The following is an 18,111-nucleotide window of genomic DNA, read 5'->3' on the forward strand; positions in this document are numbered from 1 at the left end:
AAACAGAAGTTTGTCTTTCTCATGTAACAGTCTGGAAGTATGTGGTTCAGGCTGCGGAGTGGCTTTGCTCCATAAAAATCATCCAGGGACCTAGTGCCTTCGATCTCGCTGCTCTGCCATCTTTTATAGTGTTCTGCATGGTGAAAGCTAATTCAATCCCACATCTGCACTCCAGCAGGTGGGAAGGGAAAGAGAGAACATGGAGGCAAACAATATCTTTTTTAAGCAAATCATGCAGACAGAGAAGGGATTTAAGTTCCACCATCCTACCTACTCATATTCCGCTGGCAAGAACGTTGTCACATGGCCACAGCCCGCTACAAAGGGGGCTGGGAATGCAGTCTTTACTGAGGTGGCTATAGGTCCAGCTGAAAATGCAGAAGAGAATTGATGTTGTAGCTGTGGGTGTCTAAAAGTAAGAATCGATTCATTCCCAATGTGGCAATGATGTCAACTGGATTATGAATCACTGAATCTGTCTCAGGATTGAATTGTGGGGATGTCTGGCATGTCACAATTAGATCCCTTCAAAGAACCAGGAATACAGTAAACAGCAATCAATACAAGCCTGATTCTTCAGACCATTTCATTTCTAGATCATTTATCTTCTTTAACCCACTCTTCTCTGTCTTATATTTGAATTTCTAAGGCTGGGGCTTGGTAATCTGGAGGTCACTGGCAATCTTCCTTCCCCACAACAATACTGGGCAGACTTAATCTTTTGAAGCTGTGAACTGGGTGAAATTTATCTTTGGGGTTCTCAGCTCCTTGCCCTCCATCCCTGGGCCTACAACAGCCATGGTGCCCCAACCATTCAGGACCCCACACCACCGGTCTCGCAGGCTTGCTCTCCATGTAAGGCTATGACTACAAAATTCTCTCTTTTCTTTTCCTTTTTTTTTTTTTTAATTTTTTTTTTAACGTTTATTTATTTTTGAGACAGAGAGAGACAGAGCATGAACAGGGGAGGGGCAGAGAGAGAGGGAGTCACAGAATCTGAAACAGGCTGCAGGCTCTGAGCGGTCAGCACAGAGCCCGACGCGGGGCTTGAACTCACGGACGGTGAAATCATGACCTGGGCCGAAGTCGGACGTTTAACCGACCAAGCCACCCAGGTGCCCCTCTCTTTTCTTTTCTTACCCAACAACTACACTTTGAGGTGTTCCACTTCTAGCTGGTTGATAAGGCTGGGAGGTTGGGGACAGAGAAGGGATTTAAGGAGTGGTTGAAAGGTTGCTGCTTGTGAAAAAAACAACTCAGTTTGACTCACTGAAACTGTTGCCTCACCTGGTTTAAAAGGATTAGAGTTTGTCTTACTGTCTGCAGGACACACACACACACACACATACACAGATTTTCTACGTCTAAATTGCAGATGTACACATTGGTATTTATGAAGAAACAGTTCCAAATATTGTTTTTATAAATTTCCCCTTCTTTTGTGCAAAACACCATTGCACTCTAGAAATAATCAAGCAGATTGACTTTCTCTCCTCTCCCTCCCGATGGTCATTTTGATGTCATTGGCAGAAGAGCTGAAGCCATCTTAAAGACCTTGCTTGAGATAACATGATATACCAATACTATCTTTTCTCACTCTAAATCTTCACTATAAGAGTTGACTTGGTGATATGTAAGTTGACTACAGATATCTTTAGTTCTCTAAACTTGTTGCAAGAATAGTTGATATTTTTAAAAGATTCCAGAAAGAGCACATGAATTGGCCACTACTTGCGAAGACTCAGTAACTGACATGTTTATTCAAATAGTTCAATGCTTCCCACATCACAGTACAGGGAAAAAATATTGGTACTTGCATGGCACACTGAGGGAAGCTGGAGCCAACTGGCTTGGAGGCTGTGTGTGCCCGTGGCCTCACCTAGCTGTCCCAAGGGATGAAGGGAATCATCACCTCAGCACACCGCATTCACTGGGCAGCCTGGTGGAGGAGACGTATCTAACACGCTGCTATGCGAAATGTGGTCTTCAACATCAGCAGCAGCAGCAGCACCTGGAAGCTTGTTAGAAATGCAAAATTGTAGGCTCTATGCCAATTTACTGAGTCGGAATCTGCATTTTCATAAGATTCCCAGGTGATTTATATGCACATTGAAGTTTGAAAGCACCAATCTAAGAAAACAGATCGACTTCTTTAGGTGAGTGTGGAGGATACGGAGGATTGCACCTGGCAGTCATTACATCCTCCTTCTCGCTTTGGAGTATGCTTCCTGTGCTGCAGTGGCTGATAAGGACAAATGACATCCTCCAGACTCTCTTGCAGCTATTATCATGGAAGTACTTAGGTTTCAACAATTAGCAGAGGCTTCCACGGAAGCCCTGGAAGGCTGCCTCTCCGCTGCCATGATCGTGGAGGCATTGTCTCTTCTGTATAGGTTCTAGCGTTCAGTCATTAGCTTTGTGACCATTGGGAAGCTTGGGGTGGGGCAGCCATTTCGCCGGTTCGGGTGATGGTTAGTATCGTAGGACTCTGGGGCTGGCTGTGGAAGTGGATTCTGGTGGCTGCCAGATAGCGGCCGTGTTGGTGCAGTTCTGCAGCTGTCAGGTCTGAGTGAGGGAGAGCACAGCTCTTTTGGTATCCTAGTTCTGAGGTGGGGTTTTGAGAATCATTCTAGTAATACTCTCCATTATTCTTAAAGTACTTTAATACCTCCAGCTTAAACTAACTGGAATGGATTCTGTTCTCTGAAACTAAACTTTGACTGATAAGAGTCTGTGTTTTCAGGATCATGCATGTATTCACTGATTTATTTAGCAAGTATTTATTGAGGGCCTTCTCTGAACAGGTATACACACACACACACACACACACACACATTATATGATTAAATATTATATTCCTAAGAAAGTAGTTCCATCCGAATAGGGCAGAAAAATTAAAAGTTCCAATTCTAATCTAATCACTACAAAAAAATACTTCATATGTCCTCATTGTTATACTGGAAAGAAGATGGCAATTAATTTTTTTTTTTTTTTACGTTTATTTATTTTTGAGACAGAGAGAGGCAGAGCATGAACGGGGGAGGGGCAGAGAGAGAGGGAGACACAGAATCGGAAGCAGGCTCCAGGCTCTGAGCCATCAGCCCAGAGCCCGACGCGGGGCTCGAACTCACGGACCGCGAGATCGTGACCTGAGCCGAAGTCGGACGCTCAACCGACTGAGCCACCCAGGCGCCCCAAGAAGATGGCAATTTAGAGACAAAAGATTAACTTTTCTGAACTTTGCCACATGGAGATAGTAAGGACTTACCCTGTCTACCTCATAAAGTTTCCGTGAAAATCAAATAAGGCAAGATATATGAAACTGCTTCGGAAATATTAAAGTGCTATGTAGTGCTGGTTATTTTATTTGTAAGTAGTAATAATAGTAAATTTATCCTACAAACTTTTAGCTTTGGATGCTTATTTAAATTTTTTTTTAACGTTTATTTATTTTTGAGACAGAGAGAGACAGAGCATGAACGGCGGAGGGTCAGAGAGAGGGAGACACAGAATCTGAAACAGGCCCCAGGCTCTGAGCTGTCAGCGCAGAGCCCGATGAGGGGCTTGAACTCAACGGACCTCGAGATCATGACCTGAGCCGAAGTCGGCCGCTTAACCAACTGAGCCGCCCAGGCGCCCCTTGCTTTGGATGCTTATGATAGCACCTTTAAAGAAAACTATTTTTGTTTGCCTAATCCTTCTTTCGGTGCAAATTCTGATGTTCATGTAATGGCATTCTTAAAGATAAATCAGAGAGTGACTGCTTTGTGAAAGGAATTTTCACTTTTGAAGAGGATTCACAATAGGAATTCTTTCATTAGATGTGTCTCATTTAATACAATTGGTTGATTTATGAATTTAAATTAAAAAATTTTTTTTCAATGTTTTATTTATTTTTGAGACAGAGAGAGACAGAGCATGAGCCGGGGAGGGGCATAGAGAGAGGGAGACGCAGAATCCGAAGCAGGCTCCAGGATCCGAGCCGTCAGCACAGAGCCCAACGTGGGGCTCGAGCTCACGAACCGCGAGATCATGACCTGAGCCGAAGTCGGAAGCCCAACCGACTGAGCCACCCAGGCGCGCCTATGAATTTAAATCATACACATTTTGGTACATCCAGTGTACAAAATGAGCTTAGTTGGTTGAAAAATGTAATTATTATTATGATGATGATGATTATTTTATTTATTTTTGAGAGAGAGAGAGAGAGAGAATGAGCCGGGGAGGGGCAGAGAGAGAGGGAGAACAGGATCCGAAGCAGGCTCCAGGCTCTGAGCTGTCAGCACAGAGCCCAATGTGGGGCTTGAACTCACAAACCATGAGCCAAAGTCGGACGCTCCACCAACTGAGCCACCCAGACAGCCCTGTAATTCTACTTTTTAAGTGAGCTCATTTCAAATATGGGTGAGGAGCAAATCAAATTATAGATCAATCTTTGAGACATACGCATAGACATATCTTGCAAAGCTTCCATTCTTTGTTTTATGTCCGTTTTCTTGAGGTATGTGAAAGAGAAGCTTAATTCAGACCAATAAATGTCTGGCCAGTGCCTTCTCTGTACAACGTTGTAGGTGACGAAGACGCAAAGATGAATGAGACAGTCATTGCCTATGCTACAGTCCAGTCCAGCATGTCAAAAGCAGCAGCCAGTCATACATGTGGGTATTGGTCACTTAAAATGTGGCCAGTGTGACTCAGAAACGGAATTTTACATTTTATTTAATTTTAACTAATTTAAATAAAAGTAGCCATGTGTGACTAGTGGCCACTGTATTGAATGGCACAGGCCTAGCCAAACTCAGTAGCTGACTTGTGGTTAGGATGCATGGAAAAAACACTTTTCTTCTGTCTTAAAACAAAGGTGGTCTATTAATTTTCTGGTCTTAGGGGTGGTGGTGGGGAAAGTGCCACGATGGTTTGGGAAAGTACATAGTATCAAGGGAAACAGTTATACAATTCTGTTAAAAATCTATTCTATTTGATTCAAATGTCCCCTAACATATTCAGAATGCAACGATACCACCAGGCCAAAAAAGCTGAAGACAGCAAAGGTCAAAAAACAGGTCTAAGGGGCGCCTGAGTGGCTCAGTCAGTTAAGCATCCGACGTCGGCTCAGGTCATGATCTCATTGGTTCATGGGTTCGAGCCCCATGTTGGGCTCTGTGCTGACAGCTCAGAGCCTGGAGCCTGTTTCAGATTCTGTGTCTCCCTCTCTCTGTCCCTCCCCTGCTTGTGCTGTGTCTCCCTCTCTCTGTCCCTCCCCTGCTTGTGCTCTGTCTCTCTCTCTCAAAAATAAATAAAAACATTAAAAAAAAAAAAAAGGCCTGAAAAACCTAGTTTATGTGTTATCTGTAGTATTCCTTGTCATTTTTAGAGTGGTCCCAGCATCAAAGATCAGGAAGGAAGAAGGAGTGAATTAGTAACTTACTTACTAAGGAAACTTCCCTGATGGGGTGAAGTGGGCCATTTCCAAGATATTTTTATTTTTCTCAAATTAAAAAAGACAGAAAAGAACCAAGAGCTCATACTTAACAACAAAAAGGCATTAAGAACTACTGATTACTACCAACTATTTCACATTCCACACAATTGGGAATGATCAGTAGCACTTAATACCCTTTTGTTAAGTGTTAGCAACTACGTGTTAATTTTGTTTTATCTATATTTTCATATGCAAGGTGAATTTGCTTTGACAGATTCTACTTACTCTCAACTGTGGATAGAAATGCCAGGATTTGACTCTTTTTACTTACGAAAATTATTTTTAAAGATGTGTAAAGCAGTCTCAATTCACAGGAGTTAGAAGTGGAAATAGTTTAAGTATTATTTCTAAGACTAAGTGGCTATAACAAAAATCTGAACTTTACCTATCATTATTTGGTATATGAGCTACTTCTGTAAGGTTAATCTATTTTACTTTTGCTGACTTATCACAGATTGTTATTTATTTATTTATTTATTTTTAAAGAGGCCAAACAGGGTTGTAGTTCTAGCCCCAAAGGAGATGTGCATGATAATAGCAGCTGAAAAAGAATACCACTGTGGTTACACTTGACTGCACAGTGAGCTAATAGTGCTCGGGGCACTTCCTGCGGGGTGCATCCTCTTGGAACAGTGGCTTCTTTTGACCCTAACAAACCAAATGTGGATCAAATTAAAGGGACTAGCTTGGGTAACAGCACCACAGTGCCCTTTCTTGGGGATCTCTGTGAAACATGGCAGTGGTATCATCACAAACATATTCTGGATTTGACAAAGTTTCATGGGAACTAATTGATTTCATAGGAACTAATTGACTGGGATTCTCCCTCTTTCTCTGCCCCTCCCTGCTCATGTTCTCTCTGTCTCTCTCAAAATAAATAAATAAAACTTTAAAAACTTTTAAAAAATAGCAATATTGAAAATTGAGTTTGGGCATGAAAAGTTCACAATTTGCATCTCTGGTTCAAATGATGTATCCATCAGAAGATTGTGATACTTTTCTCATGATTTTTGAGCCTTTTTCTATAGAAATTAAATTTATAAATGAACATTAAATTGGGGCATCTGGGTGGCTCAGTCAGTTAAGTGTCCGACTCTTGGTTTCAGCTCAGATCATGATCTCATGGCTCATGAGTTCAAACCCCAAGTTTGAGCCCTGTGTTGGGCTCTGCACTAAACAGCATGGAACCTGCTTGGGATTCTCTCTCTGTCCCTCCCCCCTTCACACACACACACACACACACACACACACACACACACTCTCTCTCTCTCTCTCTCTCTCTCAAAATAAATAAACATTAAAAAAAAAAGATACTAAAACAGTGTATTATATTTGTAATTTCTTACGGAGGCGAATTGAATTTCCTTATACCAATGAAAATGGTGAAAATTATAATCTATTCACCTCTTTCTAGACATACAGCTGCATAAACCCTGGTAGAAATTAGCGAATAAGGGGCGCCTGGGTGGCTCAGTCGGTTAAGCATCTGACTTTGGCTCAGGTCATGATCTCGTGGTCCGTGAGTTTGAGCCCCGTGTCAGGCTCTGTGCTGACAGCTCAGAGCCTGGAGCCTGTTTCAGATTCTGTGCCTCCCTCTCTCTCTGACCCTCCCTCGTTCATGCTGTCTCTCCCTGTCTCAAAAATAAACGTTAAAAAAAAAAATTAAAAAAAAAAAGAAATTAGCGAATAAATTAGTATCATGATAAAGGACTATAAGATCTGTGTTCTGATGGCAGTAAAAAAAATGTAATAATTCAATCATTCTTCTTGATGAAGTATACTGGCTTTGGAATCAGATTGCTTGGGTTCTAATACCGGCTCTCTGGTTTACTTTGTCTCTAGGGCAGGTCCCTTAACCCTTCCTACACTGTTTTTTTTTTTTTTTTAATCATACAATGGGCATAGCAATAATAATGCCTGTTAGAGGGCTTCTGTCAGAATTTGTTCACATGGCCCTTAACAGTGGTTCGCACAGTGCCTGGCACATTGTAAATGGCTGTAATTATTACTGCATGTATATTACATGTGCCTTGTTTCCTCGACTTGATTGCAAGCTTTGAGAAGGCAAAGACCATCTCATATAGTTTTCTGGTCCCTTCATCACCTGGCACAGTATCTTAAAAATTACATAGTCAGCATGGAGATTTAAAACTAAAGGGCAATTCGGGGTTAGATAAAGGACCTTGACTATCGATTTCCCCAGGGCTCCTCTGGATTTGTCTCTCACTGTAGTATAACCCCTGAATCCACTCTGAGTTGTGGCAATGGTAGTTCAAGGCTGCTTCTTACCCTAATCAACAGCGGCCAATCCAATCAAACATTTAGACAATCAGCCAAAAGACTGAAGCTATGTGTCCTGCAACAGAAATTCCAGAAAGTCATGGCATTTAGGAGCTGTTTCTGGGTTTCTTAGGCATTTCTGGCTACTGGACAGCAAGTAATTTCTTTATTTCATCTAAGTTAAACCATGCAGAGTATAATTTATGCCCTCCTTCTTTAGCTCTTCTCATGGTAGAATGATGAGCTAGCTAGCATTTTCCTTATCGAAGGACTTACTGTCACTGAACAACTCATCAGCAACAAGCTCACAGATAACCCATGGCCAACATACTGATCTATGTTTTTTAAACATGCTTTCTACATTTTTACTTCTTCAGTTTTTGTTTTGTTTTGTTTTTTTTACTTAACAGTTTGATGTGAGCTATTCATCAAAAGATGAAGTTTCATGCTGGTACATATTGATTCCTACCCTCTGTTAGTAAACAGTATAGCAACAAAGTTCAGTAAGGCTGGGTTTCCTTATGGATTGGTGTGAGACTTGCATATTAAGTTGGTATAATCTATGGGTTGGAGGTAGGTTTTGAGACTTTAAAACATTTTCACCATTACTATGAAATATTTGGAAAGTTTGTATAAGGCCTTCCTTCTGGCTCTTCTCATTCTTCGCAGTGCTCTGCCAATAATATTTCTGCTCTGTAGCTAGCACTGCAGCTCCCCCCTTTGATATTTCTTCTGTCCACTTCCATTCTATCTTAATTTAAAAAATACATTTCTAAAATTTTTTGTTGTTCTATTTTGTCAGTAGACACTTGCAACTGCGCACAAATCTGATTATAAGCTGTATGGTGCTGTGAAAAACTTGCAATTGTTTTCCAAAATGACAGGCAGTGTAAATTATAAAACATAAAATAGTATATGTTAAAGCATTGCCAGCAATAAATAAAAATGGCTTATTTGGAGGAAGTAACCTTGGAAATGAGAGAACTAGGCTGGAGGAGGAAACAATCCACATGGTTAGGAAAGGAAGAGCCACATTTAGGGGAGCATCTGAGGGACAAGGACAATGGAAACACTCAAGTGACTCCTGATCCTAGACAATCCTCCAAGGGTTAAGTCACAGAGGGCAGTTAGGTTGGGCTAGATTTTCCAGTTTCTCTCCTGAAAGATACTGGACCTTTATTTCCTAGGGATCACTCATTCAGCATTGCTGAGTACCTAACTTGTGCCAGGGGTCTGCACAGGAACTGGATTTGCAAAGATGAAAAGAGCAAAGTTCGTCTTCCAGCGTTTCTAGAACACTCTAGGAGGTTAAGTATAAAAGGGCCTTGTTGCAAAAAGAGAAAACAGCAACCAGAAGCTTGGAAGAATCCTCAGGGCTCCACAGAGGAAGTGAGCTGTGGCCTGAAGGGTTTTGATAGGCTTTTGTATGTATCTTTCAAGAATAAATGATAATGTGAAATAAACAGATCATCCCGAAAGGAAAGGGCTGGGAAGAAGCATGGCATATTATATGGGAGATTTAAAACATTTAACTGGAGCAGGAACTTATAGACCAGTCCCTTATAACTGTCAGGAAAGAAGGGTCTAGATGACAAATGAGTGTTAAGTGATCAAACTGACATTCACCCATGTGGAGCGTCTTCTTCTGACTGGCACCTTGCTAAATGGAAATGTGGGCTGCTGTTCTCGAATACCTAGTTAGGGGCGGACAGGGTGCACCCACTTTTATCAGATTTTGCACACCACATAAGGCTTCTTCCTAGAAGGCTACTTTTGATGGTTCCAAACCCTTTCCTCCCCTCAGCCTCTGTAGTTTTAAGGGCTGTGCGAGGTCTATCTGCAGGGATTTTAGAGGTTTTCCTCATTCTCTTCGGAAGAGAAGTAATAAAAGCATTTAAATTAGCGGGAGGGCGGTTAACACCCGCAGCCCTGGCTTCACTGCACGCCTCGTCACCACCCGGGTTCACTCAGCGCCTGGCTTCGGGGGAGCCGAACAACGTTAACGGCCGCCGGGCAGCAACGGCTCCCGGACAGCGCGCTGCGGACGTCGCGCGCTCGGGACTGGCAGGCCAGCGGCGAGTTCACACGGCGCAGGGAGGGGGGGCGAGGCCGAGCCGTGGGCGGCACTTGACGAACAGCCCTTGCAACCAATTGGAAGCCTGGTCGACTTTTCCCCCTGCCAATAGGGAGCGGGACCCAGGCTAAGGGGCGCTTCCCGCGGGCTGCGGCTGGATTCGATCCTGCGCGGCGGCAGCTAAGGCGGGGGCGGAGGCTCGGCCTGGGCGGCGGGGAGCGGATTAGGGGAGGAGGGAAGACCGGAAGCCACAGTCGCGTCCCCATCCTTAGATTCGCTCCCCCGGGCTGGGAGCGAAGACGGAGGAGGAGGAGGGAGAGGCTGAATGTTGGCTCCGTAATAAAGGGGAGCGGCCGCTCCGGAGCCTCCTCCCGGGGCGCCCCCTCATCCCGCCCGATCTCTGCACCCCCACTGGCTCCTGGGCGCCTGGCCCCCGCGGACGGCCCGGCAGCGCAGACCTTCGCTGAAGAGACGCGGCCAGTGGCGGGGACTGGCCGGCGGCGTCCGAGGCCCGCGCCCCGCCGCCACCCCCACCCGCTTGCCCGCCGGTCCCTCCGGCCGCCGCCATGTCCTCCTCCTCATCCTCTCCCAGGGAGGCGTACGAGGAGGACCGCGAGTACGAGAGCCAGGCCAAGCGCCTTAAGACCGAGGAGGGGGAGATCGACTACTCGGCTGAGGAAGGCGAGAACCGCCGGGAAGCGACGCCCCGGGGCGGGGGCGATGGCGGCGGCGGCGGCGGCGGCCGGAGCTTCTCACAGCCGGTAACAAAGCGCGGCGCCCTGTCCGCTGTGCCTGGCGGCTCCCTGGGAAGCAGGGCCGAGCGGCGGGGACTCGGCCCCGGGGCCTTCCGCGCGCCTCGTTGCCCTCTGCTGCTGCGCTGACCGCGTCGGGAAGCGCCGGCTCTTTCTTCTCTTCGGGGTTTTTATTCTTTGCCCTACCTGTTTCCCGCATCCCGACCGCGAACCCGGCTCCGGCCTGGCTGCAGGCCCCGCGTGCGAGTCGTCTGCCGGCCCTGAACTTGGGGAGGGTAGCCCGGCGGGGGCGGCGGGGCGGCGTTGCTTCCGCTCCCGGGGGGCTTCGGTGCGCGATAAGCTCTTTGTTAGTTCAACTCCGGCTGCTGGCCGGCGTCGGGACGCCCGGCTCCCTTCTGCCCCTGTGCCCGCAGCATCTGCGCGCTGGTCACGGTCGCAGGATGGTTGTTGCGTCGGTTCCGCCGGGGTCTCTCTTCACCTGGGTCCTGAGCAGAGCCGTAACTGAATGACAAATTACGCTCTGGAGCTCACACCCTAGTTCGCCTGGAGGTCTAATTTCAAAATTTTTACTCTTGGCAGGCATGGTGCGCATGCTTTGCTACCCAGTTTTAGGATTATTGCTCAGTACAGATCTTAGCTCTTCGGTCAAAAAAACAAGTGTTGGTAGGTGTTAACACCACCCTTATTTTCAAGTAAAACAAATCTTAAAATCACCACAGTTCATGGACGGTTTATTCCAAATTTGCCCCACGAAAGGAAGGACTGAGCTCGGAATTGGATTAAACACACCTTCCTAGATTCTTGTTGCTCTTATCAGAAACGTTAGCTGGAGGCAGAAGGAATGTGAAAATCGTCTTATCCGCAGCAAGTAGTAACTCAGCTTCAGTTGCATGGAGACTTTAAGGAAACAAAGCAAAGCAAAAGTCTTTGCCCTTTTTTGGTGTACTTAATATGTGTTAGCGGTTTAGATGTCTTTTAAACATTTGACACATTTTAATTGATTTTTTGAAAGGAGACTTTTCCTGAAATTTAAGAAAATGTACACATATATTCTATTAAAATGTTTTTCACCCTTTATAAGAGGCCAATGATAAACTTTTTAGGTATTTGAATTTTTAAAAAAATATTTATCTTGAGATACAGGGTGGGGTGGGGGGGAGGGGCAGAGAGAGGGAGAGAGAGAATCCCAAACAAACCCGAGGGATGACGATCCGATCGGAGCTGAAATCTAGACTCTGGTGCCCAACCGGCTGAGCCACCCAGTGCCCCTGTTTGAATTTTTATATAAAAAAAATTATGGTCAGTAGTTACCAACGTTAGTTTCCCAATTTGAAACTGTGACATAGGTTTCAACACATTAGAAAAAAGGAACTTTTTCTTCTTCTAAGTTAATGTTTCCTTATAGCTAGATATGTATGACTTGATTTTTGTGCCTAGGTATTTGGCATACTCCAAATGTATCTTGGGCTTGTGCATTAAAAAATGCATGTCTTCTAAATGTTTCAGTTCAAAGCCAATTCCATTGTGGAAGTTTGGAAACAGGAATATTGTAACTGATCTTTTAGAAGCGTCAGTGTATTTCTTTTGCCACAAGTCTTGAGTTTTTTGTGCAATAGCATGAAATGTCTTAAGTGTGTTGGAAAGATACCTAAATTCTTTAATGAAAAAAAATCTTTTTTGAGAAACAGATTGAACATTAAGGCAATAGATTATTTTGCATGTTGGGAAGAAAATAATATATGCTTAATATATCCAAAGTGAATGGTATCTGGCAGTGGAAATAGTACTTGTCAGGGCTTGGGGAGAGTCAGGAGTCCTAGCTCGCATATGATCTGTGTGCCTTTGGGAAAGTCAATTCACCCCTAGTCTTGAGTTCTTTTAGTATAAAAGTTGAGCCTTTCTATACCTGAAGTTATAATTCAGTGATTAATGTAATGCAGCTTTTAAATTACCCAGACAGGATCTAATAAATGCAGATTGAGTTATAAATTTTAATTTTTGTTTATTTACTGCTATTTTGTTTCTCAGAGTGTGAATTGCTTTTAACAGTAGGAGCAGTGCTGCACTGTGAAATCTAATGAAGGCTTATTTTTCCTGTGTTTAAACCTTTTTCTTCATGCGATTTTTGGTACTATTTTGAAATTACTGCAACTATGGAAACCTGTACATAATAAAATTTTATTAGGATAGGCATTCCCTGGATAAAAGTTTAACGTCTAGTGCGTCATCAGCCAGAAGTATGGTAATTTATCTAACTGAAATGGTTTTGGCTCAACCTCAGTTGTCCTACAGTCCAGCCAGAGAAGAAATACTTTGTGGTCAAACTGTTAAATAACAGCAAATGCAGATTAGGTACAATGATGGGCAATCTTTTCAACTCAGTTGGAGGTTTGTCAAGTGCAAAGTAAGTCTTCAAGGATTTACATTATTTAGCTTTTGATAATTAAGTTTCCATGAGTGCTTTAATCTATTTAATCTATTAATTTAATCTATTAATTAGATGTAAAGAGGAAAGAAAGTATTTAAGAAAAGCCATGTTTCTACAAATGCTCCTAAGTTAAAGATGAATTGATCACTGTGAATGATCATGATGTGTTAAGGTGTATAGAGAAGTGAGTTAGTAGTTCAGATATGAGAAATAAGACACTCTTCAAATTTATGTCTTCTGGTACTTAGTTTGAAGACCAGAAATTCCTAGAGTGTTTCAGATTCACTGTGCTGCATTGTTGAACAAAGCTGGATTATGAAAGTGTGTGCTGTGTATTATAAGTTACTTTATTCTTGTGGAGTAAGTGGTGGTCTTAAATTTAGAAGTCATGACCTTCAACCTTCAAGATCATATGAATAGTAAATTTCTATATCTGTTTATTTTTTAGAAAGCAGCTTGACTTCAAATATTAGGGCTCTACTTGGTGAAACCAACTGAAGAATTAAATTGAGAGGTTACCTAGAAAGATCTGCTTATATAAAGATTGATATCGATAAAAATTTATGGAATGCTAATTCATTTTGGAGACTTTCAAGTTTTTTTTTTTTTTTTTTTTACTGTCTTCTGCTAGTGAGTAAACAGGCAAATCAGATTGTTAAAGTGGCTTGTTTGCCGATGAGATGAAAATATAAGTTTCTCAATGTTTAATAAATAGACTTGTAAGATGGCAAAATGTCATGATAAAAACGTAGATCCTAGGATTTCTTAGCGATATATATTATGTGGAGGAGCTAGTTTGAATTTAAGATACACTATTATACTTTAAGGATCTGAATTACAGAGATGTATAGGAATATTAATGATGGTTTATTAGATGAATACGGGATGGGGGATAAGGTGAGGTCACTTTGTTAGCTTAGTTCCCACAGAAAAAGTTTAGAGGCTGACAGTGAGCATAGTAAATACACCCTGGGGAATGAAAAAGCTAAAGGATGTGTGTGCCCTGGAGGTAAGCGCCAGAGTTTTAATTTTTAAGGCTTCTATAGCAATAAATGTCCTCTGTCTCTAGCTATGCTGCTGTTGTGAGGATTTTCAGGCCTTGTATTAGGAAAGAAGAGAAAGGTAGTAGGTTTTGTTATCTTTTGGTTTTAACAAGTGACTACATTTCTTCGTGTTAGTACATACAATGAAAAGAGCTTTTTAATAGACCTATAAGCCCAACCAAGGCAGGTGTTTTGGTTCTGCTACCAACAACATGCTTTGTGACTTAACCTCTCTGGAACTCAACCATCATGAGGAGGTTGGATCAGATGATCACTGTGATCTCTTAATTCATCAGAAAACAATACATGAGCCCCTTTTATGTGCCAGGTGCTGTTGTCTGTGATGGGGTTATAAAAGTAAAGAAAAAAAAAATTCCAGGGGTGCCGGGGTGTTTCAGTTGGTTAAGCGTTGGTCTCTTGATTTCGGCTCCAGTCATGATCTCACAGTTTGTAGATTTGAGCCCCAAGTTGGGCTCTGCGCTGATGGTGCAGAGCCTGGTTGAGATTCTCTCTCTCTCTCTCTCTCTCTCTCTCTCTCTCTCTCTCTGCCTCTTCCTGGCTTGAGTTCTCTTTTTCTTTTTCTGAAAATAAATTAATTGTAAAAATTCCATATCTAAAAATCTGTGACTCTACGTCATTTAATGCCTTTTTGTTTTTGTTTTTTTTTTTTGCCTCTGAAATTGAATACACCTTTCAAAGCTTGTAGTTTCAGCCACAGCAACAATTCAGGTGAGCTTAAGCAAAACAAAAAGTTGGCCCGCGTAACTGAGAAAGCTAAGTTGTGGTCGCGGTTTCAGGCATGGCTGGATCTAGGGATTTAGATGATGTCACTGAAACTTGATTCTATATGCTCTATTTCCTCCATGTAGCTATAAAACTAGACTTGCAATTTTTATAGCTAGCAAATAGAGAATACTCTTCTCCTCTCCCCAGTGTCCATATTTATCCCTTCTGATCAACACTTTTTAGCTTCCCTAGCCCTGCAGCTAATCACTGGGCTACTTCTGAAGTTGGATAGGCATGATTGTGTGATTGAAAATACCAGTGGAGGGGCGCCTGGGTGGCTCAGTCGGTTAAGCGGCCGACTTCGGCTCAGGTCATGATCTCACGGTCTGTGGGTTCGAGCCCCGTGTCGGGCTCTGTGCTGACAGCTCAGAGCCTGGAGCCTGTTTCAGATTCTGTGTCTCCCTCTCTCTCTGACCCTCCCCCATTCATGCTCTGTCTCTCTCTGTCTCAAAAATAAATAAACATTAAAAAAAAAAAATTAAAAAAAAAAAAAAGAAAAAAAATTCCAGTGGAATAATACAGAGTTCAGGGTTGTGTATGTGTTTAACCAGAAGAAGGGGGAAGGAGATCTGGGTAGGCAAAACCAGATAATCCCTGCTGCATGAGTAAAAAAGTAAAGGTTATTTTTTAAAAAGTTATTTGAATGGTATGGCTGTTCTTTTTAATTTTGTTGTGTTATGGGATCAAGTGTACCTGAAAACTTAGATAAGAAAATGAAAGGATTTCTCATATTTTGGATCTGGTGTATTGTTTCTTTAAAAAAAGAAAGACGAAGAGATGTGATTGTTTAGTTTAATTTAGTAAGAAAAATTATGTAGTTAACTCTAAGCATAGAGTGGGTTAAAAGATATTTTCAGCTGTCCCTTAAAACTCCTTTTTCCTTGGTCTATATGCAGTATCCAAAGTAAAAGGGAAAACCTTAAATACCTAGAAATACTGTATTCATTTTTTGGTACAATATTGATAAATTCTTTTTTTTTTTTAATGTTGATGAATTCTAATGCATCCAGAGAATGATTACTAGAATAGAAAAAGACACTTGAAATCACATTATAAGAGGAATGACAAGAATGGTGGTGGGGCAAGGGGGATATTTAGCCTCTAGGGTATATTTAGGTGTGGTTTGAGAAATCATTACAAATAATTGGAGGTTTGTCATGTAGAAGAGGGAAATGTAGATAAGGGTAAGGGTGCTTTACCTTTAATATTTAATTTTTAATATTTCTTTTTTTTTTTAAATGTTTTTATTACTTATTTTTGAGACAGAGACAGAGCATGAGCGGGGGAGGGGCAGAGAGAGGGAGACACAGAATCTGGGGCAGGCTCCAGGCTCTGAGCTGTCAGCACAGAGCCCGATGCGGGGCTCGAACTCACGGAGTGTGAGATCATGACCTGAGGATGCTCAATCGGCTGAGCCACCCAGGTGCCCCAATATTTCTTGAACCCTTAATAACTCCATCTTGCACTGTACTAGACACTTTATTTTTGTTCCATTTAGTGTAATCTTACATGGTAAGGATTTTTTTTTTTTAATAGTGAAACTGAGGCTCAAAAAGGCAATTAGCTCAAGATCACTGGAGCCAGTGAACATCCAAAGATTCAAACACTGGTCTGACTTCAAAGACCATTTTGGATACAAAGCTACAAGGAGACAGATTTGGATACATACGAAGAATTTTCTAAAAATATAATGGATTGTCTCATGAGTAGTATGTTTCCTGTCACTGGAAGTGTTTAAGGAGAAGCTGGATAAGCACTTGGCAGTAGTTCTGTGTCTGGTGTTGGGGGATGAATGATTGAACTTGAGTTTGGTCTTTTTTATAATTCTGAGAGGGCAGAAGAAGGTTGTTCAGTTGCTGTTGAGCAAGTGTTATGCTGTTAAGCATGTGTTGGGCATGGAGATGTTGGGAAAACAAAAAAGCCTAATAAGGACATTGTGCCTGGCCTTTGCCAGTTTACATTTATTTTACTATGTGAAGAGGCGTTAACGGGCCCATCTCATTCCTCTCAGAAGCTTCACTTATACTCTCCTGAGCTTCCCTTCTTTTCAGTAGCGCTCAGTCTTCAATCTGCAATAGTCAAAATTAGCACTGAAAATTGGTATTATTGGAGTTTGTCCTTGAGATAACTTTTAAGGGGCTGAGAGTTTGGAATGGTATGACTAGACTGGTCGGTAGTCTGCCCAAGGGACCAAATAATGCCTCCATTATAGTTGACAGAGTTTGCCCAAAGAAGGACTAGGGTAACAAAAACAAAAACAAAAACAAAAAAAAAAGTGTATATAAATTGCAGGCATGTCTTCGTTTGCTGGGTGCTTATTTGGAATACTGTTTTTAGTCTGACAAGTAATGGACATAAATAGATGAAGAGGGAACCTAGAAATGGAAGGACTTTGGGCTTCTGTATGAGAAAGGATTAAAAAAAAAAAAACTTTGTTGAACTGGAGAAGACATGATCAAAGTGTTAATATATGACAATGGGGCAAACAATACTCATTTATTCACCAATTTCAGACTCAGATACATAGTATGATGCTTAAAAGAGGTAACTTTAGGGTAGGTAAAAGAAGCTGTACAGATTGCAGATTTCTTACCACCAGTATAAAGCATAAGTAGAGATAAGAAAATACTGATTTAAGAAAAGTTTTAGTATTGGGGGAAAAAGGGGGTTGTGAAAATATTGTTTGAAAAGATACCATTAATATATCAGTTTTATATTTGGAAACATCCCTAGGGTTTTTTTCTTTTTTTGTGGTCCCTCAGATGTGACTCCTTCAGGTTTTTTTTTTTTTTTCTTTATTTAAACTACAGATGGGAAAATTTTAAGTTCAAGAAAAGGGGACATAATGTAAAGATTAGAGAAATCTCTATGAATGGCAGATGAATTGAGTGGAAATAGGGAAATACAGTGGATACAGGGTATGTTTTCTGCCTTGAGGTTGAGATAATCATATCTTCCCCTAAGTACCATATTGTTTGCATTTAATAAGTTCCTACTTCTGAAGAATGACTTTAAGTCTGGAGCTATTCCATTTAGGAAATGTAATTAAATAATAATATATTAAAATTAGATATTTTTGAGGGATTTTAAAATTGGTCCTGAGATCCATTTCTTTGTGAGAAGACCAATTTGAAAAATAGTCATATTTTTTTTAGCATTATATTCAAGACAGTGGCTATCCATGATGGGAAGGGAGGTAGGAGATGTATTCAACTATTGGGTAGTGTTTTATTTATTAAAGTGGTTGGTGAGTTAATGACTATTTA

General features: G+C 41.9%; 2 protein-coding genes across 3 annotated transcripts in view; one reads left to right on the forward strand and one right to left on the reverse strand.

Annotated features, from left to right (window-relative positions):
* The window catches only part of GALM (galactose mutarotase), a 115,303-nt gene extending 104,188 nt beyond the window's left edge, over window positions 1–11,115 (reverse strand). Inside the window, exon 1 of the mRNA XM_042979651.1 lies at window positions 10,775–11,115. Coding sequence (XP_042835585.1) covers window positions 10,775–10,787 — 13 coding nt within the window. The 5' untranslated portion in view covers window positions 10,788–11,115. The remainder of the gene's footprint in view (window positions 1–10,774) is intronic.
* Window positions 10,012–18,111, forward strand: part of HNRNPLL (heterogeneous nuclear ribonucleoprotein L like) — a 37,807-nt gene continuing 29,707 nt past the window's right edge. The window contains exon 1 of one of the 2 annotated variants that reach the window (XM_042982133.1): window positions 10,012–10,597. In XM_042982133.1, the coding sequence (XP_042838067.1) occupies window positions 10,403–10,597 (195 nt within the window). In that variant the 5' untranslated portion in view covers window positions 10,012–10,402. The remainder of the gene's footprint in view (window positions 10,598–18,111) is intronic. The other variant, XM_042982134.1, reaches the window with a different exon arrangement.

This window comes from Panthera tigris, chromosome A3 (assembly GCF_018350195.1).
Source record: "Panthera tigris isolate Pti1 chromosome A3, P.tigris_Pti1_mat1.1, whole genome shotgun sequence".
NCBI classification, from domain to species: domain Eukaryota; kingdom Metazoa; phylum Chordata; class Mammalia; order Carnivora; family Felidae; genus Panthera; species Panthera tigris.